Consider the following 26,177-nt stretch of genomic DNA (forward strand, 5'->3'; position numbering starts at 1 on the left):
TTTTGCAATTTGCTTAGTAATTATATCTCTCTTGACCTCTGGAGGAAAAGTGATTTTGTTTTTGGTTGTCATTTAAGCAGATGTCTGTTACCTGAGAGAGCAGGTTAGTATCGACCTTATCATAATTAGAAGTGGTAGGGTTTTTTTTTTTTTTAAAGGAGTGCTACATCGTGTTAAATTGTGTCCTTTGGGAATGGGACATATAGCCTCAGCAGAGGCTCACCGTGGGTGGATTGTTTAAGGAGCTTTAAAGGACTAGCTTTCTTTTTAATAAATTTGGTGAGTATTAATCAGTTTCCCTTACCATCAGCTTTGTCTACGAAAGCTTTTCAGAAGAACATAGATACTATTCTGAAGAAAATTTGCCTTTCTTATTGCAGAAGGCATAGATATGAAACCAGGACACAAGGGAAGAATTCTTAGATATCAGTAGAAAATCTGAAGCAGTCGTTCCTTGTTGTTGGAGTAGCCCTCATTTTCCCATGTGAGAACATTGCATTGAATAAGGTAGTTATAAACTCAGATTTTAGCTGAAGATAGAGTGGCTTGATTGTTAAAGTTTTTATGCAACTTTGCAAATTCATTTTTGCATGGGGTTTGATCTTAATTTATTACGGAAACATGAACTCTTAAAAAATACATTACTTATATTGCAAGGGAAAAATGAAGTTTTCCAAAGCAGTTTTGGAAATAGTCTCTCATCACAATCTCAGCATTCTGATTTTACTTCTTTTCCATTGATCTAAGTTATGTAAAGTAAAACATCTGAGTGAGGTTTTTCAACACTGAGTTGAGCCTTTTAGAGATACTTCGGCATAGTCAATTTTAACTAATAAATTCTAAGCCCATTAGTAAGCAGAAACTTGCATTTGAGTATTTGTTTTATCCCTGGCCTCATAATAACCAGCAATTGGGGCCCACCTTCGCGAGAGTCTTTGGGATATAGTTACTTGGATACATTGCATTTATTTTAAACTCACCTAAAGTAGTATTGATTTTCTCAGCCTTATTAATGTTTCTGGGATTCTGTTGTCACGTAGATTGAAAATCCAGAATTGAGTCTTAATTTCTTCCTTCCTTTTATCCCCTGTATTCAATATGCCACCAAGTCTTTGGGTTCTTTCTTTGAAATATTCCTGATTGATATACTTCCTTCCTGTGTTGCTGAATCTGCTCTTCAGCACTCAGTGCCGGATGTCTTAACTAATCAGTTAGCTTCTAACTGGTTCCCCCACCTCTGTTTTCTCCTCTTACAATCAGCCCCACGTGAGCTTTCAGATTAAGTTTCCCATGCTTAAATTTCCTATTTTGACTCTTCTGCTCAAGAGCCTGGAATGGCTCCCTGCTCATTGGTGAGGTTCCAAGTGAATTACTTAACATTCTGTGCCCAAGTTTCTTCTAATCTTCTCTTCTCTCTCTAGTCTCACATCTCACTACATGCAGTGACCGGCTTGTGAGTGGTAGGCTCTAAAAGTTCCTTTAAAGTGGGGTGGTTTGGAAGTTGGAATTAATTTTTTTTTAATGTGGAAACAATTCTTTAAGAGCTGTGGATGAGTTCCTAAGCTATAACTCGAAGGCCTGTGTATCCTAATGTAGCTGATTTCTGGGCTCTGGGAGCCAGGAGCCATGTTGAATAGGAAGGTAGGGGAGCATGAACTGTTTTCCCTTTCTTTCCTAAGTATGGGGTCATCCAACACTAGGCAGAGTTCACAGTGAGTTTTCATGTGTAAAGATGGTCTTTAGCATTTGATTTCTGTTAACTGTCTTCTAAGTCTTAGTTCCTCTCCCCAGACTCTTAGGCCTGGAGAGCTACCCCAGGTATTAATTGCATTAATTAGTTCAGAACTATATTATTTGTTTATTAAAATAACAGTAGTTACTTTAAAAAATAACAAAATAACTCTCACTTACGATTTTTCTAATCCTTGCAAATGGCCTTGCATGTTACATTAAAGTTACCTCCATTTAATAGCTGAATATATTGAGACAGGGTGAAGTTTAAGTATATGCAGTTACTTAGGTAAACACAGAAGACTTACAGGTAACCTGTATATATTTGTAAATCACTTAGAAAGAGTAAGCGCCACGTGAGTGTTTGCTAAAGATATATACAGATAACCCCATCACTTCCCCACTTCATCTCTTCCCCTGTTATACGTAAGCTCCACTGGAGCACTGTTCCTGCTTTTGAAGACTGTGTAGTTTCAAGGTTGAAGAAAAGAAGCTAAAAGATACCAAAAGAGTTTCTGGGACTTGTTACCCTCCCCGTCCTCAAATCTATCCCCAGAAAATTCTCTACCCCAGACTGGGTGTCTTCATATACCAAGTAGAGATTTGGCTCAAAAAGCATCTTCATGAGAAAGACAAATATTATATGATATCACTTATATGTGGAATCTAAAAAATAGTGCAGATGGACTTATTTACAAAACAGAAACAGACTTACAGACATAGAAAACAAATTTATGGTTACCCAAGGGGAAGGAGGTGGAGGGATAAATTGGGAGTAACATATGAATACTACCATATATAAAATAAACAACAATGATTTACTGTATAGCACAGGGAACTATATTCAATATCTTGTAACAAACTATAATAGAAAAAACATCTTCATGCTAAAATGCATGGAAAGAACCCTTGGGAAGGATTAAGGAATTCTTGGTTATTCACACATTATTGTCAGCTAGTTAATGATGTTTTCCTCTTAGCTACATTGAGGGCCTTTCTGGTGGGATAAGGTTGAAAAGGAAGCAGATTGTCTTGGAAGCTGGGAGCATTCCCGTGGTTTAGATCTGTACTGTCTAGACCAGGAGCCACCTGCCACATGAAGCTCTCAAGCTCTTGAGATGTGGTTAGTTTGAACTGAAATGTGCTTTAAGTATAAAATATGTGTTGGCTTTAAACACCTTACTACAAAAAAAAAAAAAAAGAATGCAAAATATCTCATTAATAATTATATTAACGTTGAAATAATAGTTTAGATATATTGAGTTAAATGAAATATGTTATGATTAAAATGTTCACATTTTTAATGTGGCTCCTAGAAAGTTTAAAATTACATAAGTGGGTTGCATCATATTTCTATTGGGCAGTGCTGGTTTAGACTAATCCTCTTCCTGTCCTGTGTATTCCAGCTTTTGTTCCTCCTCAGTCATCTTGCTCCATCATATATCTCCTCTCTTTCCTACATTTTCAGCCTCTCCTCTTCACTGGCCCTTTCTCTCAATTTTCATTTATTCATTCATTCAGCAGATATTTCCTGAGCTTTTAGTGACCCTATGCTAGTATTATAAACATGCAAAAGTCTCTCTCAGGCTGAAAAACAACAAGCAAACACACCCAACCCTGTCTCAGTACAGATCACCCTCTACCACGTGTTCTCCTTCCCTTTACAGTCCAGCCTTTTGAAGAAGAGTCTGTACTCTTTACCTCCATTTACCTTTCCAGCCTCCTTCCTCAAACCTCAACAGTCTGGCTTTTACCACTCTTACCACTCCATGTAAAAGGTTTTCCTAAGGCCAAGGATGTCCTCCTAGTTTTCAGATGCTATGGTAACTTTTCAGTCGTTAGTTGCAGCATCTGAGGCTCTCCCTCAGAATCTCTCCTTGACTTTCAAGACATGTTTCACTCCCTCTCCCTCCTTTTCTCCCCTCCCCACCTTCTCCCCCCTTCCCTTCCCTCTTCCCCCTTCCTGTCTCTCTCTCTCTCTCTCTCTTTCTCTCTCTTTCGTGTGTCTGTGTGTTTCTCTCTCTCCTATTTTATCTTGATTTTTACCCTTGTCACCTACCAGCTCTGCGACCTTGGGTGGGTTTAACCTCATGGGGCATCAGTATGTTTTGAGTCAGGTCTGGGCTCACCATATGTCTTCAGTGGCAGTATTAAGACCTGCCTCTCTCCCTGGGCTTCTGCTTGGTTCCTTTGGAGGATTCCCATCATTTTCCCAGGGTTCTGCAGAGCCTCTGTTTTCTATTTTGTTTCTTCCCTCTCATATTCTCATCCTTGGTTGCTTCTCCATATCCATCCTTCCAATTAGAGTGCATTCATTTCTTCATATATTTCTTCTTTTCCTCTAACCCTTTAAGACTTACCTCAAATATATAACCACTTCCAAAGTGTTTTTATCTCCTTCAGCTAACCTTTTGCCTCACAGATCCTCAGTTTTCTCATCTGAAAACAGAGATGATGGCCTCTCTCAAATTTAATTCATACTATTCTGGGTCTCACTTGAGATGATAGAAGTGAAAACGCTTTGAAAAATGTAAAACACTTTATAAATATTACTGTCACTTCCTGATGCCTCATGAGCATTTATTATCTCCATCACATACTTGTGGGGACAAATTGTACATATACATGAAGTGTCGTTAGTACAGGATTGAATTTTTTCATATGTGTATTTGTCTTTTCCCCCCAGAGTCAAGTTCCTATAGAGTAAATTACATGCCTTAGGGAAAGAAAAGAAAGAATTTGAAAGAAAACCTCACTCTCTTTTCTGTTTAGTATACTTTGTAGCTTTATGCCAGATGTGTACTAATAGATGCTCCATATGTTTTCATTTGCAGGGTTCAGTTAAACTAGCAAATTTGCACATTTCTGTCTTATTTTTTGACCTGTCTGTTGCGTGTCTCCCTTTCACAAGGGAGGTGCTCGATAAAATTTTGTTGAATGCATGAATGAATGAATGAAGCCAATAATGGTGAGAAAGTCAAATTCCAACCCTTATCTCTGGCTAGAGGACCAGAGAATGGCCCTTGTCAGGCCACTGTTATGGAGTTAAGGCTTGGGCTTCAGGATAGCTCTTCCTCAGTGCCTACCAGTCTCTTTTTCTTTTTTTTTTTTCTTTCTGTTTTTGGGATTGTGCTTTGAATAATGGTGGATACTGATAGCCTACTCTCCCAATAAGTGGGGGGATCAAGGGGATTAAAACCAGTTCTACTTTATATAATTAAAGTAGAATGTAGTCACATAATAATATTCATAGCTAAACATGATTGAGCACTTATTATATGCCAGGCACTGTTCTAAATGCTGTACCTATACTGATTCATTTAGTTCTCTCCAAAATTCTATGAACCAGGTGTTATTATGTCCCTACTTTACAGATGGGAAGGTGAAGGCACACAGAGTTAAAATAAATTGTCCAAGATCACAGAGCAACTTAATAGTAGAAATATGACTGAAACCCAGAAATCAGACTTTGGAGCTTATTCTCTTATCCACTGTGTTTACCTATCTCTCTGATTAAATAGAGGACATTAAAAAATAAAACGGTTTTGGTGTACATCCCTGTTTTTCCCCTTTTTTCTAGAGCAGAGTAATTTTCAGTTCTTTTGTTGTGGCTTAAAGCTGTAAAGATTCTGGCCTATTTCTTTCAGGGAAGTAGCTTAGTTATGTCCAGCCTGCATTTTCTATTTGACTACAACATATTAGGAGTTAATTATTTACAGTGCTTGCTGAAGCTGATGTGGTGCTGGACTCACTCTGGGTTTATAGACAAAGAACGGCCTGTCGAAATCCACTAAAATGAAAATTTCATGAAACCCTGAGATTAGAGGTTGACCTGAATTTTAGACTTCATGGATTTGAGGTTGTTTAACAGTTATGGGTTATATGATGTCAGAGTTACCATATACCACATAAGGAAGCAAGTGCTAAATTTATGAAGAGGAGTATTAAGTTTCTCTGTTTGTTTTATTTCTGTCCTTTTTACACAGGACATCTTGCCCACCAATCCCAGTGATTGTTTAATTCAAGGGATCGTGCTAAAAATATGAGATCAACTTTATGCCAGAAATTAATTGAATAGATACATTTGCAAGTACTATGACCTTAACAATGGTAGAATGTCCCCTTCACCCAAGTGTTTGTGAAATGGATGAGGGGATGGGAGAAATTAGGGAACCCTCCTCTTTTCTTACCTCCGACTTGGTATCCAAGATTATTAGTTATAACGTAAATATTCAGCCCAAGATTAGTTGTTTTTTTTTTTTCGTGAAAGTTCATGTTGACATTCTAGGACACCTTGCAGGCGTGGCCTTCTGAAAAGATGTAGTATATTAAAGAGGCCAGCACATACTAGGGATGCAGAGTAAATGTTAAATTCATAAACCTATTAGTGAATGATGTAGTCCTGAAAGGGGTAGTGAGAGGAGAGCCAGATTCATTCTGTGTAGAGCCTGTGGGGTCTGGGTGAGGGAGTGTGAATCCATGGACAGACAGGAAAGGCACTGGCAGATGGAACCTCAAATGTGCTAGAGTAAAGTACAGAGGTCTTAGAAAGAATCTCTGTCAGAGCCTGGCAATGGAGAAGAAAATGGATATCTTAGGACTAGACTCAATGAACCAACAGGGCACTGGATCTAAGTTTGAACAGGAAAAGCTTTGTTCCTTTAGATGGAGGCCAAGTGGGAGCCAAAGAAAATAGCTTACTGTGGGTCTAGATGGTAGAAATAGGTTTGGCAAAGGGCAGGCCCAGCAAAGGGACTCAAGATGTAGGTCATGAGTATCTAGGAGATAGTAAGGAGCTTAAGGAGTATCTAGCACAAGGATGCTCACTGTTCAGTGATCTTTTCATTCAACATTTATTGACACCTACTGTGTACCAGGCACTGTTGGAAACACTGGGGATAAAATAGTGAACAAAACAGATGCATTTGTGAAACTTACATTCTTTTTTATTTTTTTCAGCTTTATTGAGGTATAATTGATACTATTGTAAGATATTTAAAGTTTATATTGTGGTGATTTGATGTACATATACGTTGTGCAAGGATTCCCACCATCTAGTTAATGAACACATCTATCACCTCACTTTTTTTTTTTGATGAGAACATTTAAATTCTACTCTCTTAGCAAATTTCAATTATATAATATGGTGTTATCAACTGTAGTCATTTATGTTTTACGTTAGCTCCTCAGACCTTATTCATCTGAAAATTTAGAGTTTGTAGCCTTTCAGCAGCCTTCCCATTACCCCCCATCCCACAGCCCCTGGCAACCACTCTTCTACTCTCTGTTTCTAAGAGTTTGACTTTTTTCTTAGATTCCACATATAAGTGAGATAATACAGTATGTGTCTTTCTCTGACTTATTTCACTTAGCATGATGCTTCAGTGTTCATCTGTGTTGTTGCAAAGACCAGGATTTCCTTCATTCTCATGGCTGGAAAATACTCTATCGTATGTATATGTATTGCATCTTCTTTATCCATTTATTCATTGATGGACACTTAGGTTGTTTACATATTTTGGCTATTGTGAATAATGCGGCAATGAACACGGGAGTGTAGATACCTCTTTGATATCCTGTTTTCATTTCTTTTGGATATATACCCAGAAGTGGAATTGCTGTATCATATGGTGGTTGGTTCTATTTTTAGTGTTTTACGGAACCTTCATAGTGGCTGTACCTATTTACATTCCCACCAACAGTGCAGGAGGGTTTCCTTTTCTCCACATCCTTGCCAACATTTGTTATCTGTTTTCTTTTTGATAGAAGCCATTCTGACAGGTGTGAGGCAGTACCTCATTGTGGTTTTGATTTGCGTTTCCCCGATGATTAGAGATGTTGAGCATTTTTTCATGTGCCTGTTGGTCATCTGTATGTTTTGTTTGGAAAAATGTCTGTTTAGGTCTTCTGCCCATATTTTAATTGGGTTGTTTCGTTTGTTTTGATACTGAGTTGTATGAGCTGTTTATATATTTTGGATATTAACCCCTTATCAGTCATATCATTTACAAATATTTTCTTCCATTCAGTAGGTTGTCTTTTTGTTTCATCAGTGATTTTCTTTGCTGTGCAAAAGCTTTTAAGTTTAGTTAGATCCCATTTGTTTAGTTTTGCTTTTGTTTCCTTTGCCTTAGGAGTCAGAACCAAAAAAATATTGCTACGATTTATGCCAAAGAATTTTTGGTCTGTATTTTCTTCTCGGAGCTTTATTTCAAGTTTTTAAGCCATTTTCAGTTGATTTTTGTGCATGGTGTAAGACAGTGGTCCAGTTTCATTCTTTTGCACATGGTTGCCCAATTTTTCCAATCACCTTTTATTGAAGAGTGTTCTTTCCCCAAGCTTACATTCTTGTGGGGGAAAGTACACAGTAACCAAATAAGTAAGTGCATGGTACTATGTGGTGGTACATCAGATCAGAGTAATTGCTTTTGAGAAAAGTAAAGCCAGGAAGGAGGGATGGGAAATGCTTGGCTGTTGCAGTTTTAAACAGGATGGCCAACTCTATTTAAGTGAGGAGGTAACATTTGAGCAAGCTCCTGAAAAAGGGTTTAGTGAGTTTCATTCCTATGGGAAGGAAATAGAACTTGTCCTCAGTGGTATATTTCAACTCTGTTGAACATGTCTCAAAATTTTCTGTCTTGCTATTTTAAAATTTAATTGCATCAGCAAATGAATATGTGAAGGAGAGGAGGATGCCATTTCTGAAGGAGAAAGAATAGCCGTAAAAGGGATGGTAGGGAAGTCTCCTTCTTAATTGCTCTGAGGAAGCTGTGCCCAGTGAAATTGAGGGCCACAGGTGTTTGATGGCCTTTGCCGTCTTGTGACCTCAGTCTATAGAAGTTGTTTCTGACAATCATCAGTTGACAGTAGAAAAATAGGTTTTATTTTGACAGCAGAAGATTATTGCATGGTTAAGCTTTAACAAACACTCATAAAGTCTTTTTATCTGGAAAGCTTAAACTTAATTCCTTGCATTGTAGCACTAATGCTTTGTGCTTGTTTGTCTCTCACAGCTTCGTAGAAAGCCAACCTCAGAGAGGCAGACGGGATGGCTAGCTCAGCCCGGGAGCACCTGCTTTTTGTGAGGCGTCGAAATCCCCAGATGCGGTACACACTGAGTCCAGAGAACCTCCAGAGCCTGGCCGCCCAGAGCTCCATGCCCGAGAATATGACTCTACAGCGGGCCAACAGCGACACCGATCTGGTGACTTCTGAGAGCCGCTCCAGCCTGACTGCCAGCATGTATGAGTACACGCTGGGGCAAGCTCAGAACCTCATCATCTTCTGGGACATTAAAGAGGAGGTGGACCCCAGTGATTGGATTGGACTTTATCACATAGGTGAGTCAAATGAACTGGACTTGCTTGTGACTTGATCATACATTTCACTCTGACATTATATTATTCTGTGTTTTCTCCTGGGAAGAAATTCACACACATAATTTAAAGCAGCCAGATCCTAGGCACTTTTTCTTCTTCTTTGGGGCGGGGGCGGGGGGCAGTCAACAATTATAAATACCTTTTGCTGATATGAATACTATGGTTATATCTCTACCTTAATTAAATGTCAGAACCTGCAGTATTTTCTTTTTAAAACTTCACTTTGCCCTTGATCAATAACCGCATTTGGAAAGAGGTGGTTATTAACATTTACTAGTATTTTTAAACCGATGAAAAGGATGTTTAGACTTAGATAACTGATATGAAAAAATGTGCTCTTTCAGAAGGTTGAATTACATTAAGAACAACTTGTAGTCTAAAGTATCTTTTTATTTCAAAATTCCTTGATGTGTCCTAGATCAATTAGGTAAAGAAAGTGTCATATTCTCCTAACAAATGACTTAGAAATAGGTTACTGTTTGTTTTAATGAAAGTGTCCTAGCTCTGTTTAGCTGATTTGCATCTGTTATTCATAGGTGAGTGCACGATGAGTAGCACATTCCAGAAAATATAAGTATCTACTTTAATTGAAAGCAAAAATCAAAAAAAAAAAAGGGGGCTTCCCTGGTGGCACAATGGTTAAGAATCTGCCTGCTAATGCAGCGGACACAGGTTCGATCCCTGGTCCGGGAAGATCCCACATGCCGTGGAGCAACTAAGCCCGTGCGCCGCAACTACTGAGCCTGCGCTCCAGAGCTCGTTAGCCACAACTACGGAGCCCATGTGCTGCAACTACTGAAGCCCGTGTGCCTAGAGCCTGTGCTCCACAACAAGAGTTTATCTTATTCCCAAGTGACCAAAGTCACAAAATCTTGGTGTTCCTATATTTCACTTTCTAGAGAATAGGCCAGAGTCCTAAATCTGGAATTAGTCCAAAGATATAGCTAGGAAAATAGAATTAGGAAATAAATCTCTTTTGAAAAGTGCTATTCTTCTTTAGTTTATTTCAAGCTGTTTCTGTACCTTTCTTACGTATCCTCATTGTATTTTTGCTTCCCTATATGAAATGTGTTTCTTTTTTTCCCTTTTGGCTACTTTCAACATTTTTTTCTTTATCTTGGTTTTCAGCAGTGTGTCTATTATGTACCTAGGTGTGATTTTCTTTTTATTTATCCTGGTTGTGATTCTTTGAGTTTTTTAAGTAAATGTTTTTAATGAAAACTGTGAAAATTTTGGCCATTATATTTTCAGATATTTTTTCTATCTATTTTCACTTTCTTCTTGTTTTTCTGAGACTTCAGTTACACATTCGTTACATCATTTCATATTGTTCTACAAGATCCTGAGGCTCTGGTTAATTGTTCTTTAATCTCTTTGGTATTCAAATTCAACCATTTCTACTTACCTATCTTCAAGTTTACTAACTTTTTCTTTTTTTATCTTCATTCTCCTGTCAGGCCCATCCAATGGATTTTAAAATTTCAGTTATTTGACTTTTCATTGATAGAATATGGATTTCTCTTTTTATAGTTTTAATTACTCTTATGAGAGTCCCTATGTCTTAAGTCTGTCAGACCATATCTTTGTTCAGGTCTTTGAATTGATTTGAATACAGCTGCTTTAAATTCTCTGCTAAATCCAATATCTCTGGGGGTCATCTAAGCGTCCGTTTTTATTGTCTGTTTTTCTCTTGACCATGAGTCCCATTTTCCTGTTGCTTTGTATATTCAGCAATTTTTTACTTTACACTGGACATTGGGGATTCTGTACTGTAGAAATCCTGAGTTCTGTGGCATACTTTTTATTTTAATGTTAATTTTTATTCTAGTTGGCATATTTATTTCCTTGAGCTTACTATGTATGATGTAACCCTTGGTTAGAATGGATCTATGGAAAGCCCAGTGTAGTTATGCAGCACTTCTAGCTTGATGGCATTCAGCCTTCACGTTTGGTCTCCGCTATGGACTTTGTTAGGGCTTGGTTTGGGGCTTTGTTAGAGTAGGTCTACTAGGCTTTACTCTAGGACTTTGTGCTTATTCCTAAGTAGTGGCATTTCTGATGTCTTAGCTGCATGCCTGGAATGTTAACCATTCTCTCTGGCTCAGCTGTAACTCCAGTGTTCTCCAGCACTGCTTGACTTCTTTAACTCCACTACACTCTCAGTCCTGTAGCAGCTGCTCTCTGGAAAGAAGCCTTGGTAGTGTTGCCCTGCACATGTGCAGCCCAGACCTTAGCCAAGGGCTTATGGGGGATCCCCATGTGGACTTCTGGCCTTCATCCCCCCATAGTTCTTTCCTTTCCAGTGCCTTGCCTGGAGATTCTAGTCACTTCAGTTGACCCAAACTCTGATTGATGCCTCCTTAGCCCATCAGAACTGCCAGGAAATTGTCCCCCAGCTGAGATCTGGGTGGTTGTGGAGTCAACTTATAAGTTTCCCTTCACTTTGGGATTTTAATCTATTGTGCAATGTCAGAAAACCACTGCCTTCTAGTTTTACAGTTGCTTCATTAGGAAGGCAAGTCTGGAACTAATTACTGCAACATGGCCTGAAGCAGAAATTTCTCCCCTGCTTTTGATTTAGGGTAGACAGTAAGAGGTTCCACTTAATTTCTGCATCTAGCCATTTCTAGAGAACTCTGAATAAATAATAAATGATAATTTGAGTCCCATATGTTTGTCTCCTTCTTAGTGTATTTTCTAATAGTTTTAGATCCCTAGCATGGAAAAGGTGTGAGGAATTGGCACCCTCAGACCTCTTAAGGGGTTGGGATGAACGCAGAGACTAGAATTCAGAAATAAAAGTATCATGTAGGTGGAATGAGGTATGTGGTATTTTCAGGCATGCTGTTGGTTTTAACAGGTCTTCCACAGTTAATGGCTTTAAAAGGCACAGGTCCTAACATCTAGAACATTAAGGATGGCTCATTTATGTAGTTGCAGAACCACAGCTGTGTTTAAAAGAAAGATTGGCTATCTGGGACCTCAAAGTGAGTGACAGGGACCTTGGTTTAAGCAGAGATATCCATTTCTTTCCTGGGGCTAGGATGGACTGTTCTGACCTCTGGACTGGAGACAGCCTCACTTCTGTGGGGACTTTGCCATCCCATGCAGTGAGGGACGGGTGACAGCACTGTGGTCTTTAGCTGGCAGCCATCTCCTGATCCCTTCTTCCTTATGGGGTCAGGGGGTGGGCAGCAAGCCCTTGATCTCAGGGCAGGCAGGCCCTCTCCAGACTCAGGAAGGGTCTAAACTGATGTGGTAGTCCAACTAGTGAGTAGTCAGGGAGTACACATGTGACCCAGTTCTGGCCAGTGATATGTAAGGGAAAGACTTTGGGGAAACTTCCTTTTCTAATGAAAAACCAGAGCCTCATGAAGAGAGTCTTTAAACCTCCCTTTCTCTTGTACTTGGGACTCTGGTGAAAGGATGTGATATCTTGAGTTGTGGCATCCATGTAGCAACCATAAGTTATCAATCAAGAAAATTAAAAGCCAAGAATTACAGAGAAGAAAGAGCTTGGACTGGAACTCCAAAGTTCTTGCTATGTATTAAAAAAAAATCTTCACCTCTGTTTAAGTCATCATTAGTGAGGCTTTCTTGTACCAGCAGTTATTCCTAACTGAGTCACTGGGGTGGCTGTTATGATGAGAAAGGGGAAAGGAGGAACACAACTGCTTTTAAAGGCAGGATGAAGAGTGAGTGGGCTACTTCCATAGTTACTGCTTCAGGGTGAGGGCTTGGGCTGCTTTAATATAGGTAAAAACCACTCAGTTGTTTTTAAAAGAAGTAACAAAAAATTGACGTAAAAAATTTGAACACTGTAACTCCAAGCCATGCAGAAATTTACAAGAATTTAATGAATCAATGACGTGATGGGAAGAATCTTTCAAATGAGCAGTTAGTAATTTGAAAACGTACAAAACAATTTTCTTGGGCCCTATGAAGGGAAGATAGGTGAGATGATGCATTTAGAGAAGACCTGAAAGAAAAGAGGAAATGCAGGGCTAAGGTGGGGAAAAGAATGTTGGGGTCCAAGTTACGTCCTAAATTTAAGGCTGTTATGACTAAAGAGGAATATGCATAATAAGTTCTCTCTCAGGCTCTGTGAAATAGGTTTCATAGAAGCACATATAGCGGGAATAGCTTCAGGTTTCTATATCTCTTAGTAGGAAGCAGCCACTCCTCTTCAGCTGTGTCCTGAGAAGCTGGACTGTTTCCTAGCAATGTCTAGTTTTATTTGTGGAACTGAGAGATGGTCTCTATAGAAATAAGTCCCAAAGGGGAGGGATTTGGGTGGAACATAGGCCTGGAGAGGTGTGGCTTATTGGCACACTCCGCATTTTGATCGCATTTCTCTTGGCTTACATTTTCTTCCTACCTAGAAGTGTGATTTGTTTTTGTTTCGCTAACTGCTAATAACGTTTTGCACTGTACAGCTTGTTCCAGATGACTTTTAGCACTACTAATCTGGAGGGAAAACATATCCTTCTGGATCAGAAACATACATCTTTCTTTAGGCAGTTTAGCGATGTAGAGATCCTATTGGGAATATAAAGAAAAAAAGTTTGAAAATATCAGAACACCATTTGGGGAAACTTTGAGTGTGAACATGGTTCTTAAAGCAGAAGCTAATTATATTTTCTCCTTCCAGAAAGTCTCATATACACCCTGAGATTTCCAGAGATGATCACAATGTACCTATAGCCCCAAATCTCCAAATTACAACAATTAATGCCTTGCAGATGGTTTCCAGAAATCACTAGGTTTATAATTTAGTGTTGGTATCTAAAATTAGAATCGACCCCTCACAAATTTAATAGTGCTACTCATTGCCTCCTCCTAAGCTGTCTAAATAAAAAGAACCAAATGCTTATCTTGTGCAAGAACCCTTAGGGTACTCAACACAAACAGCTTTCCACGAAAAATCAAGTGGACACTTTTTAAAGTGGAGGCAGAAAATATTAAATTTGTTTCAGGCTCACTATCTAATTCCCCTTAACCTTTAATCTTGTGCTCATTTTTCTGGCTCTTCAAAAGAGAAGCACTTCAAGAAGCTTAATTTGCCATTTCTTATGTGCAGGCAACTTCAGGTACCTGAACAGAACTGGGAAAATGCACATTATGAAAATTAGAAGTTTACACTGTGCTGTACACCTGTGCTTCTCACAGTGCTGGTCTCTGAACTGTTACTGATCTGTAACTCGATAAGAAACATTCTCCAGAATGTAAATCAGTGTAACAGCTTCCTTCATTGAGAAAATCTTGCTATTAAAAGATCATCTAAACTAAATAAAGTGCTTATTGATATAGGTATTTCATATTTTGGATCAAGGTTCTTATCTTGTCATCGACCGGTAACAGATAAATAATTTATCAGCATTGTCTGGACCGTCCTTTGAGTATACCTCTCAGTTCTGTGCATTGATTGTGTCTTCAAAGATAGATGGCAGAACAATTGTACTTTGACCCTGTCTTAAAAAAATCCTGGCTTATGTATTATGACATTTTTCATACTTCTTTGCATTTGGATGGTAAAATGAAGTTGCAGTAGTTATCCAAGGCATTGGGATCATGTATTTTTGAGCTCCAAATTTAAGCTGATGTTTTATAGATTAAAAACTGAGGTCCAGAATGGTGATACCATTCAGTTACTTGGAGTCAGTCAAGGCTGGGACTTAAGAGTCCTGGGTCCCAGTCTTCATGTTTTCCCCTCTGTGTTGAAAAATATAGTCCAGTGGTTTTCAACCTTTAGTTATTTTCTCAGCACTTTCTTGGTTTTTGCAATATTGGGATTATCACTTGTGCTATTAATCTTTTTCTTTAAACCATCTGATTAAAAGAAAGCAAACTGGTTATATACCCTGACCTTGTTCTAAGCAGTAAGGTCTGGGAAAGGCTTGCCGTGTTAGCTATGTTTCTTCCTAACATACATTAACAGTTAGTAATAACTGTGTCTATGGGCCACCCAGGATTGTCACACGCAGCACACTTTGAGAAATTCTGAGGTTATCAGTGATTAAGAGGACAGGCTCTAGAGTCAGACAGACTAGTAAATTCAGATCTACTTACTAGCTGGGGAGAATTATGTAATCTTTTTAAACCTCAGGTTTCTCATCTTAAAAAAAAAAAAAAAAGACTAAGGAAAGTGCCAGTATCATGAGAATTAAATGAGATAATGCACGCAGTGCTCTTAGCAAGGTACCTGGGCTCATTGTAAGGGCCTGCTGATTGTAAACTGTCATCCTTATGTTGGCTACTGTAAATAATAATGAAATCCTCTCCTTAGTAGTGTAAAGCAGCAGCACGAATTTACCCACTGAGTGAGTCCATAAGAAGGGATTTCCAGATTAAAGTGGCATACTAGCTTACTTCTGCTTACAGAAAACAAAATCCATTCTTTTGAAATTGAGCTCTAGGAATTATACAAAGCACTTAAAATATGAATGCTAAATAATGCAGTGTTCTAAGATGAATATTATGTAGGTTCTAAACCAGCGTGCTTTCCAAGGTGATAGGAAAGCTGCCGTTTAATCTGAAATTCAGTCAAATGGAACAAATAATTTATGTGTTAGGTATTTAGTTTCCAGAACAGCTGTCAAAAACAGTTAAGAGTATTTGTTCTTAAACTCTTTTTTGGGGTATTTTTACATGATTACTGCCAAAGAAGTGTTGTTTTAGCTCATGTCTTTAAATTAAAAAAAAAAAATTATCTTAGAAAATAGTAGCTTTGGAAATGAAATTATTTTTTGGAACAACTTAACTCTAAATTACTTTTTGTTACCTTGTTGTGTTAGGATAGGTCAGATTATGCTACAGTAATTAACTACTCCTGAGTCCTTAGTGGCTTAACAGACAAAAGATGATTTATTACTAATGCTATGTATCCAACATGGGGGCTTGCTTTGTACTGTCTTTTAGGGACTCAGGCTTACCACCTCTTGGTTTTTGCCATACTGGATTATTAAAGTCTCAACCATCTTGTCATTACACCATCTGGAACATAGGGCCTCTTTGGGCAGGTGTCAAGGGAAGAGAGAGCTGGAGACTTTTATACCAGCTCTTAAATGCTTTGTCCCCAAAGTGGCACATTTCATTTCTGCTCAGAGTCCGTCGTTCAGCACTAGTCTCGTGATCTGCCTAACTGCATGGGGACTGGGAAATGGGGAGAAGCCCTTGGCTATTTGGTGAGAGTCGGTATCTCTGCCATAGTAGATGTGTCTTGCTAACAACGTCTGGTCTTCCATAGTCGCTGCAAGAATAGATGCTGGAGGTGAGAAAGTGTCATACTTTGGGATATACTTTGCAAGGTGTTCAGAAGACTGAATGAGAGGACACATCTAGGGCAGGACCAAGGATAATACCCAACATTATGGATGCACAATAGCAGTTACTGGAATCTGAATTCACAGCATTGCATTGGTGTCCCAGATGATCGTGGATCTTCCTTTATTATGCATGCTGAAGATTTGGTTCACAGAGGAGTCCATGAGTTCAAAATGGTAATGGAACACTTCCCTGGACATGACGTAGGTTTCAAAAAATTGTATAGCTCAGTGTACTGAAGACACTTTAGTATATTTTATCCCCTAACATACTGGTTGAAAGCAATACTTGAAACAGGCATTCTTCTCTCCATAGAGTGACATGGTTTTTATTTTCTAGCCAGTTATTCTGTAAATACTACTTGATTTTTTCCCCCATGCTGATTTGTGTCAGTTTTCCCTAAAGGAGGCTTACGTAGGTGCCATAATTATTAAATGTTAAATAATTGTAAATATTTTGTGAAAATACCATGGCCTGAGGTTTACAAATGTTTCATTCTGATATAACCCATTACTGAGTACAAAATAATCCTTACCACACATGCTAATTTTGTAATGTTTGTTTTAATTGGCTTTTCATAACTTTCCTAAGGACTAAATAGTGGGCACATCAATAAAGAAAGAACATTTATAATGCCATCTTTTTATCCTGATATCTCTCTTAAAGTCAGTTTGTCTGTCATCAGTTGTCCTATCAGCTTCCTTTTGGTTAGTTTTTGCTTGATGTATGTTTTCCCACCAATTCACTTTCAGCCATTCTTTGACTGCTTCAGATATACCTGCTGTAAATCATCTATAGCTTCATGATTTTTATCCAGTCTGTGTGACCATCTTTTAAAATTGGTGCATTTAGTGTTTTTACATTTGGTATTATTTTTTCATATATTTGAATTTATTTCTACATCTTATTTTGTTTTCTATATATTGCCTGCTTTTTCATAGGTATTTTTTTCTTCTCCTCTTATGCCTTCAGTTGAAATGATGAGTTTCCTTAACTCATTCCTACCTCCCGCTTTCTTCTTCAATCTGTTTGCTTGGCAGTTGAACATTCTAGTTCTAGTCTGTTAGTGGTCACCCTAAAATACAGGTCATGTATAATTAACAAAGGTTTTAATGAACCAATATATTTAAGCACCTCTCAAACTGTACAAGGATCTTAGGAGAGATTCACTACAATCACTTCCTTCCCCATCTTCTTTTTTATTGTTGACATTTAATTCCATCCTGTTTTAAACCCTTTCTTCCATATTGTCTTTATTATTATTGTGTTTTTTTCATAGACAGGAATTGTTCTGGTTATATATTTTGCATAACAAACCACCACAAAACTTAGTGGCTTAAAGCAACAATTTATTGAGTGAGTAAATAATTTAAGGATGAAAAGAAAAGACATCTGAATCAGCAAAAGTAGAGTACATGGGGTTTGACTTTCTTGCAACACAACACACACACACACACACACACACACACACACCACCCCCGAAGTTGCATTCTAAAATAAATGGAAGCAAGTAGGAGGAGTTTAAATTTTAACTTCAAACCCTTGTTGATTTACCAAATCAAATCATTCTTTTTTCTGGTTAATGTAGGTAATGATAAAAGATGTCAGGTATGTCTGAAATCTTCTCTTCATTTTCTCCAGTGAGTTTTCCCCTTTATGGGCTCTCACACAATCTCTATTTCATTTTGTACCATTTGTTTGTATCTTTAGTTTAAACCAGGCTTATCCTGGCAGTCTTTGAGGTATAGAGCTGTGATAACTATCAAAGTCATTATATTAATTTCTGTCAGTTGTTTCCTACAATCTGAATGACATTGTTGGATTTTTGAATAACTACAGACTCACTTCACTTCATATGGACTTCAGAGAAACTGTATAGAACAACTCATCTTCAGTCTGCTTTAAGTTGTGAGTGCCAGAGTGTTGTAACACAGTTTTAATGGTGACATTAAGGAATTCTTCCTCTGAGTTCTTGTAGTTCGACCTTCTGTGTGTATTTTTTATTTCAACTGTGAATTGCAAACTCTCAATGTATGCATGCTCATTGAGAAAAACTGATTTGTATTTTTTATTTCAGTTATGAATTGCAAACTCCTAGTGTTTATCTACTCATTGAGAAAACCTGATTTTTTCTTTTCTTACATCAAAATTTATAAAACAACAAGTAAATATGATAGATGGTCATATTTGCTCAATTTACTGTAGTTCATAAAATCATTATGAGAACCACACTAATACCTTAATTACAAACAAACTTGAACTGGGTTAAGTCTCGTGGATCCATCAACTCAGCATCAGGAATAGTGTGGATAAGAGGATGGTTTTGGAATTGGGGTGTGAGACAGACATGGATTTAGATTCTGACTCTGTCACTTAGTTGGTGCTTGGGAGTTTTTTAACCATTCTGAGCCTCCGTTTCTTCATACACAAAGTGGGAACAATACCAACTTTACACAATTGCGAGGAAGATGGAACAAGCTAACACTTGTGATATGTATACAGGGGAATTGTTTCGTAGGAGGTAGCTGCCACATCAACTTCAAACATTTCTTGAGAGCCTCCTATTTGTCTGCCACTAGGCAATAGGATACAACATGGATCAGCTCAGAGTTTAGTGGGGTGCATGATGCAGTGTGTTCAGAACAACGTTACAGAGGCCATGAGAGCATGGTGGGGGAACAGTTTAATGCTTGAGGTGGATTCGGGAATGGGAAAGGTATAGAACGGGCTTCACCAAGAAGGTAAAAGAGTCATTCTATGAGGCGGGAATTGCACATGCAGATGCAGTCTTTCCCATGAAGGGCTTCGTGTGCAATGTTTGAAGGTTGCGCCTCTGTCCCCATCCCCTTTCTTCCTGGCTGACTTCTGTGTATCCTTTTAGACAGGATTCAGAAGCCACCCACTCTGTCATGCACCCCGCCATCTGTTTCAAGCAATCAGTCCGTTTTCCTGCTCCCTTAGAAACTTTTTCACATCACTGTTTCAGTGCTGATTGCACTGTGTTGTAATTTATCTTCTTCCACATTTGTCTCTTCAGTTGCACTCTTAACTCTTTAACTGTGTCCTGTTCATGCAGTGTCCTGAGCAGCTTTCAGTGCCGCATTATTCATGCAGATCAATCAATTTCATTAAAGAATAGGCTTTAGGCTAGAGCAGTTATGACACAAAAGTAAATACTTTTTTATTGAAGATTATTTCATGTTATGTTTCTTTTTTTATTGAAGTATAGTTGATGTTAATATTATATAAATTACAGTTGTACAATATAGTGATTCACAATTTTTAAAGGTTATACTCCATTTATAGTTATTATAAAATATTGGCTATAATTCCTGAGCTGTACAATATATCCTTGTAGCTTATTTAATACATAATAGTTTGTACCTCTTAATTCTCTATCCCTATATTGCCCCTCCCCCCTTCGTTCTCCCCGCTGGTAACCACTAATTTGTTCTCTATATGTGTGAGTCTGCTTCTTTTTTATTATATTCACTAGTTTGTTGTATTTTTTGGACTCTACATATAAGTGCTATCATACAGTATTTTTCTTTCTCTGTCTGACTTATTTCACTTAGCATAATATCCTCCAAGTCCATTGATTTTGTTACAAATGGCAAATTTTCATTCTTTTTTATGGCTGAGTAGTATTCCATTGTGTGTGTGTGCACGTGTGCGCACACACACAAACACACATCTTCTTTATCCACTCATCTGTTGATGGACATTTAGGTTGCTTCCATATCTTGGCAATTGTAAATAATGCTGCTGTGAACATTAGGGTGCATGTATCTTTTAGAATTAGTGTTTATATACCCAGGAGTGGGACTGCTGGATCATAGGTTAGTTCTATTTTTAGTTTTTTGAGGACCCTCCTTACTGTTTTCCATAGTGGCTGTACCAGTTTACATTCGTACCAACAGTGTAGGAGGGTTCCCTTTTCTCTACATCCTCACCAGCATTTGTTATTGTGTTCTTTTTTTCATGTCCATATATTTTTTTTATTGGGGTATAGTTGTTTTACAATGTTGTGTTAGTTTCTACTGTACAGCTAAGTGAAGTAGAGTTCCCTGTGCTATACAGCAGGTTCTTCTTAGTTATCTATTTTATACATATTAGTATATATATGTCAATCCCAATCTTCCAATTCATCCCATTCCCCCACCCCCCATTGGGTTCTTTTTGTTGATAGCCATTCTAACAAATGTGAGGTGTGTGAAGTGATATCTCATTATGGTTTTGATTTGCATTTCTCTGATGACAGTGATGTTGAGCATCTTTTCATGTGCCTGTTGGCCATCTATGTAGTTTTCTCTTAATGATTTTATTCAAAAGATTATTTTTGGTATTCATTCATTCATTTGTTCATGCAACAATATTAGGAGTTTACCCTGTACCAGGCATCTGAAAGAATTAAAAAAATATCTATATTTAATAAAGTGCTGTCATTCTAGGGTTTTTCCCAATTATTATACAATATGTTGGCCTTTAGAGTCCTGTTTCCTTAGGCCATGGATTCTATCTTTTTTTTTGTGTGTGTGTGTGTGGTACGTGGGCCTCTCACTGTTGTGGCCTCTCCTGTTGCGGAGCACAGGCTCCGGACGCGCAGGCTCAGCGGCCATGGCTCACGGGCCCAGCCGCTCCGCAGCATGCGGGATCTTCCTGGACCGGGGCACGAACCCGTGTCCCCTGCATTGGCAGGCGGACTCTCAACCACTGCACCACCAGGGAAGCCCCATGGATTCTATCTTTGATATAGAAAGCATTGGACTTTCCTGGTGGCACAGTGGTTAAGAATCTGCCTGCCAATGCAGGGGACACAGGTTCGAGCCCTGGTCCAGGAAGATCTCACATGCCATAGAGCAACTAAGCCCATGTGCCACAACTACTGAGCCTGTGCTCTAGAGCCTGAGTGCTGCAACTACTGAGCCCATGAGCCACAACTACTGAGCCCGTGAGCCACAACTACTGAGCCCGTGAGCCACAACTACTGAACCCGTGAGCCACAACTACTGAAGCCCACACGCCTAGAGCCTGTGCTCTGCAGCAAGAGAAGCCACTGCAATGAGAAGCCCATGCACTGTAACCAAGAGTAGCCCCCGCTCGCCGTGTGCAGCAATGAAGACCCAAAGCAGCCAAATTTAAAAAAAGAAAAAAATATATAGAAAGCACTGTATGTTTAAATAGAAATAAATTTGCTCCCTGAACTCACTGTTACTGCTTTAAATGCTCACTTTATTGGCCTTTCTTGGTCTCTTGTTTTCAAAAATATGCATCTGCTACTCTAAGCACTCTTGGATGTTTTCCCGAAGGCTGTGAGTTTGACATGGAGAATATCTGTAGTGTTTTTGTCATTCAGAAATATATAACTATTACAGTTCTAGTATGAACAAGTGCTATTATGTGATTATTGATGGATCAAGGAATGATCATCCTTTTACTCTACAAAAATAAGAACAGTTTTTTAGACTATAGTTATAGCATTAAGGTGTAATATAGAAGCAAATATGTTACTGAAAGACTAACCTAAAAAAATCTTGAAACTCCCAACTGCGAATTTACATTACTAATAGGATTCTAAATATTTAGTGTGTATCTTTTTAAAGCATCCAAATAGATTTTTTTCTTTAAGTGTAAGTCTGTGGCATATTTTTGACATGATAAAACATTTCATGTGAAAAGGGGAGCCTGAAGAATTCAGTGAACATCTGGAGGAGGTTAAATTCTTAGTTTGGGGCTGTGTAACAGCCATTTTTTTCTCTGTTCACTTTAACTGCCAAAACCTGTCATTCTGGGGGCTTCCCTGGTGGTGCAGTGGTTGAGAATCTGCCTGCCAATGCAGGGGACACGGGTTCGAGCCCTGGTCTGGGAAGATCGCACATGCCGCGGAGCAACTGGGCCCGTGAGCCACAATTACTGAGCCTGCGCGTCTGGAGCCTGTGCTCTGCAACAAGAGAGGCCGCGATAGTGAGAGGCCCGCGCACTGCGATGAAGAGTGGCCCCCCTGCTCGCCGCAACTAGAGAAAGCCCTCGCACAGAAACAAAGACCCAACACAGCCATAAATAAAAAACAAAACAAAACAAAAAAAACCCCTGTCATTCCTGAGCCATTTCAAAGGGATAAACAAGGTGAACTGTGCTTTGCACATGACCCACTGTAACTGCTGATTTAAGCAAGGTTATAGGTCAGCATATGTCAGCTAACTTAGAGTTTTGTGGCCCATCATTTGCCTGAATGGAGTGCTACGCAACTAACGAAATTTCTTTTAGAAATTATTATTATTACTTGTTGGTCTTTCTAACTACGGCAATAATGCTAAGTTAAGCAGCCACATTATCATCTTCACATTGTGTGGGTGCTAATGACAGAACCCCAGAATTCCTCATTCTAAGTACGTTTCACTCAAATGTAAGGAAACCTTGTTACTTATTTAAGGAAATGCTGGTAGTGAAGTACTGTGGGTTTTTTTTGTCATTTGGAATCATTAAAATATATTATTCATCTATTGAAGTTTATTTTGAAAGATAGTGTCGTAGAGGTTTTAGATTTAGAAAAGAAATTAGTGATCATTTACTTCACTGACCTCATTTTACAAATGAGAGGCTGAGGGCCCAGATGGATTAAGTAATGTACCCATGGTTACTCAGTGAAATAGTCAGAAAAAATAGTGTCTATAGGAATTTCCTCCACAGTGGAGTTGCTTTTTAAAGGAAGTTAGGTGCTAAAGTCAATTCCTGCAGGTGATTTTTGAGTGTAGTCGAAATTACCCTGGAAAAAAGAAGGCAATGCAACTTAACAATGAGTTGAGTGCAGCTATAGCTTTTCTTCCAGTATTGGAACAGACTCCTGTCTTAGCTTGAGTGCCAGAGAAGAAGTTGGCTTGTGTTTAGGGGCTGTTTTTATATCAAAAAATGTATCATTTTAAACTAAAATTCCACTCAGCCTGGTGGGATGCTTGGAAGAACTGCACATTTCATGCTCCCCCAGGGGCGTGCGCTCAGGGTCTGGCGTGGTTCCCACTGTTCTTAGATTGTTCTCTTTCTCAGTCTTTCTGCTTGTCCCTAGTAAGCCTTTCGGTTACACCGGAGTTTGTTAAATGGGTATTTGCTGTGCCTCCTTTGAAAATCAATTCATCTTTGAAGATTCTGTAGTGTATGCTGAGTTAGTTCCTTTAAAGTAAGCTCATAGAAATTTATTTTATAAATCAGTTTTTACTAGTTTTTATACCACTGTCTAAAATACCCCCCAACCCAATACTTATTGTCACTTTGAGCAATACTTCAGTGAAAGAGTTCCATTTATTTATTTGCATTTTCCCCAATATTTTTATTAGAAAAATATCAAAAATACAGAAAATTTTGAAAGAATTGTACAGTGAACACACACATATACACATTACCTATATTATACAATGAACATCTTGTTATATTTATTTCATCACATATCTATCCATTGATCAATCTATCTTATTTTTGGATGCATTTCAAAGTAAATTGCAAACATCAGTGTACACTTCACCACTAAACACTACAGTATGCATTTTTACCTAGAGTTTAACATTTGTTTATGGTTCTTGAAAGAGTTCCATTTAAACCATCACATTTTTTCTGGTGACTTCTTATCAGATACACAGAGATATATATTGCTCTGTTACTTCTTGTGCTTCCTTTGCAGTGGAGCACCCCATTCCTTGGGATTTTAGATCCACAGGGCCGAGTGTATATACAAGCTCTGGGCATAAGAAAGGCTGAGAGGATCTAATATGATTGCTTAGATCCTATTAAATTCCTTTGCCATAAAATTTCAAGCCTACTCATCTTTCTCTAAACTGTAACTGATGTAATTTACTGTTTTCTAAAGGCAGACGTGACCAGCACCTAAAAGTGTCCATGAGCTGAAATATTTCAACAGAATTTCTTTAATATCTCTATTAAGAAAGGATAAGGGGCTTCCCTGGTGGCGCAGTGGTTGAGAGTCTGCCTGCCAATGCAGGGGACACGGGTTCGTGCCCCGGTCCGGGAAGATCCCACATGCCGCGGAGCGGCTAGGCCCGTGAACCATGGCTGCTGAGCCTGCACGTCCGGACCCTGTGCTCCGCAATGGGATAGGCCACAACAGTGAGAGGCCCACATACCACAAAAAAAAAAAAAAAAAAGGATAGGAAGAAAAAATGACATATATAGAGAATTATTTATAAGCGGTTACAATAGAGTCTCTCTTCCCCTACTATTTACCAAAACTGTGCACTTCAAGTCGACAATACTCTTAAAAGTCAGACACTAGGCCTTTCTTTGGTCCACACCCTCTGCCTTAACGTGCTGTCCACTGCCCCCAGTTTTTGAGGCTGTTTCTTCATTGAATATGACACTGTCCCAACTCCCCCAGTTTTCTGGCCATTCATTCTTTTCCTCTTTGCTGAAACTCCCCCCCTTTTCACCCTTATCCTCTAAGTATTCTTCAGGCTTCATTATGAACTCTCTTCTTTTTAACCTCTCGCCTTGAACAATTTCATTCACTGCCAGTCTAAGCAGAAAGCTTATTTTCATCAAGGGTGACTGGAGCCATCTCTTCCTGGCTCATGTAAGTAGCATGAAGGCAGCTGTGCAATAAGAGCATTTATACCACAAAAAGGGGCAAACATTACAAATCAGGGCTTCCTCCCACTCACCCAGAGCTGGTTTACCAGCACACCACTAACTAGTCCCAACCTCTGCTGAAAGTTCCCGAGATCACGTCTCTCTGAATATCCTACACATTTCTCAAACTCAGCCTGTTCAAAACAAATTGACTGACATGCCACACCAGTTCTTCTTCATTTCCCTGTTTTAGTTAGTGGAAATGCTTTTTTTATTTTTAGTTTCTCAGGTTTGACAACCTTGCCCAAGGTGTTGACTTCTACCCCCTCCCTCAACCTGCACATCTAATCTGCTACTCAGCGATGTAAGTTTTAAGTTAGCAGTGATTCTTGGCACTGTCACCTCTTGATTCTCATTTTGTTTAGGTCTTTTTTATTAGCTACAGAAGTAATGTCGTCAGTCTAACATGCTCTAGTCCGGTCCATGTTCCACAGTATTGCCAAACATTTAATAAGTGTAAGTTTATTTATTTATTTATTTATTTTAAGCAGAGGTCTTCTTAGAAGCCCGTATGATTTAAATTTATTTATTTATGGCTGTGTTGGGTCTTCGTTTCTGTGCGAGGGCTTTCTCTAGTTGCGGCAAGCAGGGGCCACTCTTCATCGCGGTGCGTGGGCCTCTCACTATCGCGGCCTCTCTTGTTGCGGAGCACAGGCTCCAGACGCGCAGGCTCAGTAATTGTGGCTCACGGGCCCAGTTGCTCCGCGGCATGTGGGATCTTCCCAGACCAGGGCTCGAACCCGTGTCCCCTTCATTGGCAGGCAGATTCTCAACCACTGCGCCACCAGGGAAGCCCCTGTAAGTTTATTTTTGCCAGGCATTAGACTAGGTGCTTTACACATCTTACCTCATTTAGTTCTTAAAACAACCTTATGGCATAGTGTATCAGTTAGGATTTGTCAGCGACTGAAAAGAACCAAGCAAACCTAGCCCTTCCCTGGACCAGTAACTGTGGCCCAGAGAATGGCATATGCAAATTATCCTCCAAACCAACCAGGTTCTGCCTGGAGGTGTGTGTGTGTGGGGTGGTGCTATACAAGCTACACTGCGGAGAATGAGGAGAGAGATGGATGCTGTGTAGTGCAACAAGTGTCTAATTTAGGCAGTTGT

General features: G+C 39.0%; 1 protein-coding gene across 7 annotated transcripts in view; it reads left to right on the forward strand.

The window, feature by feature from the left end:
- HECW2 (HECT, C2 and WW domain containing E3 ubiquitin protein ligase 2) overlaps nt 1-26,177 on the forward strand; it is a 414,407-nt gene that overhangs the window by 157,072 nt on the left and 231,158 nt on the right. For all 7 annotated transcript variants that reach the window (XM_027125303.1, XM_027125331.1, XM_027125328.1 and 4 more), the window contains exon 2: nt 8,745-9,071. In XM_027125303.1, the coding sequence (XP_026981104.1) occupies nt 8,780-9,071 (292 nt within the window). In that variant the 5' untranslated portion in view covers nt 8,745-8,779. The remainder of the gene's footprint in view (nt 1-8,744; nt 9,072-26,177) is intronic.

The sequence above is a fragment of the Aethalodelphis obliquidens genome, unplaced genomic scaffold (assembly GCF_003676395.1).
Source record: "Aethalodelphis obliquidens isolate GAN/ISIS:26980383/991018 unplaced genomic scaffold, ASM367639v1 scaffold2, whole genome shotgun sequence".
Lineage (NCBI taxonomy): Eukaryota > Metazoa > Chordata > Mammalia > Artiodactyla > Delphinidae > Aethalodelphis > Aethalodelphis obliquidens.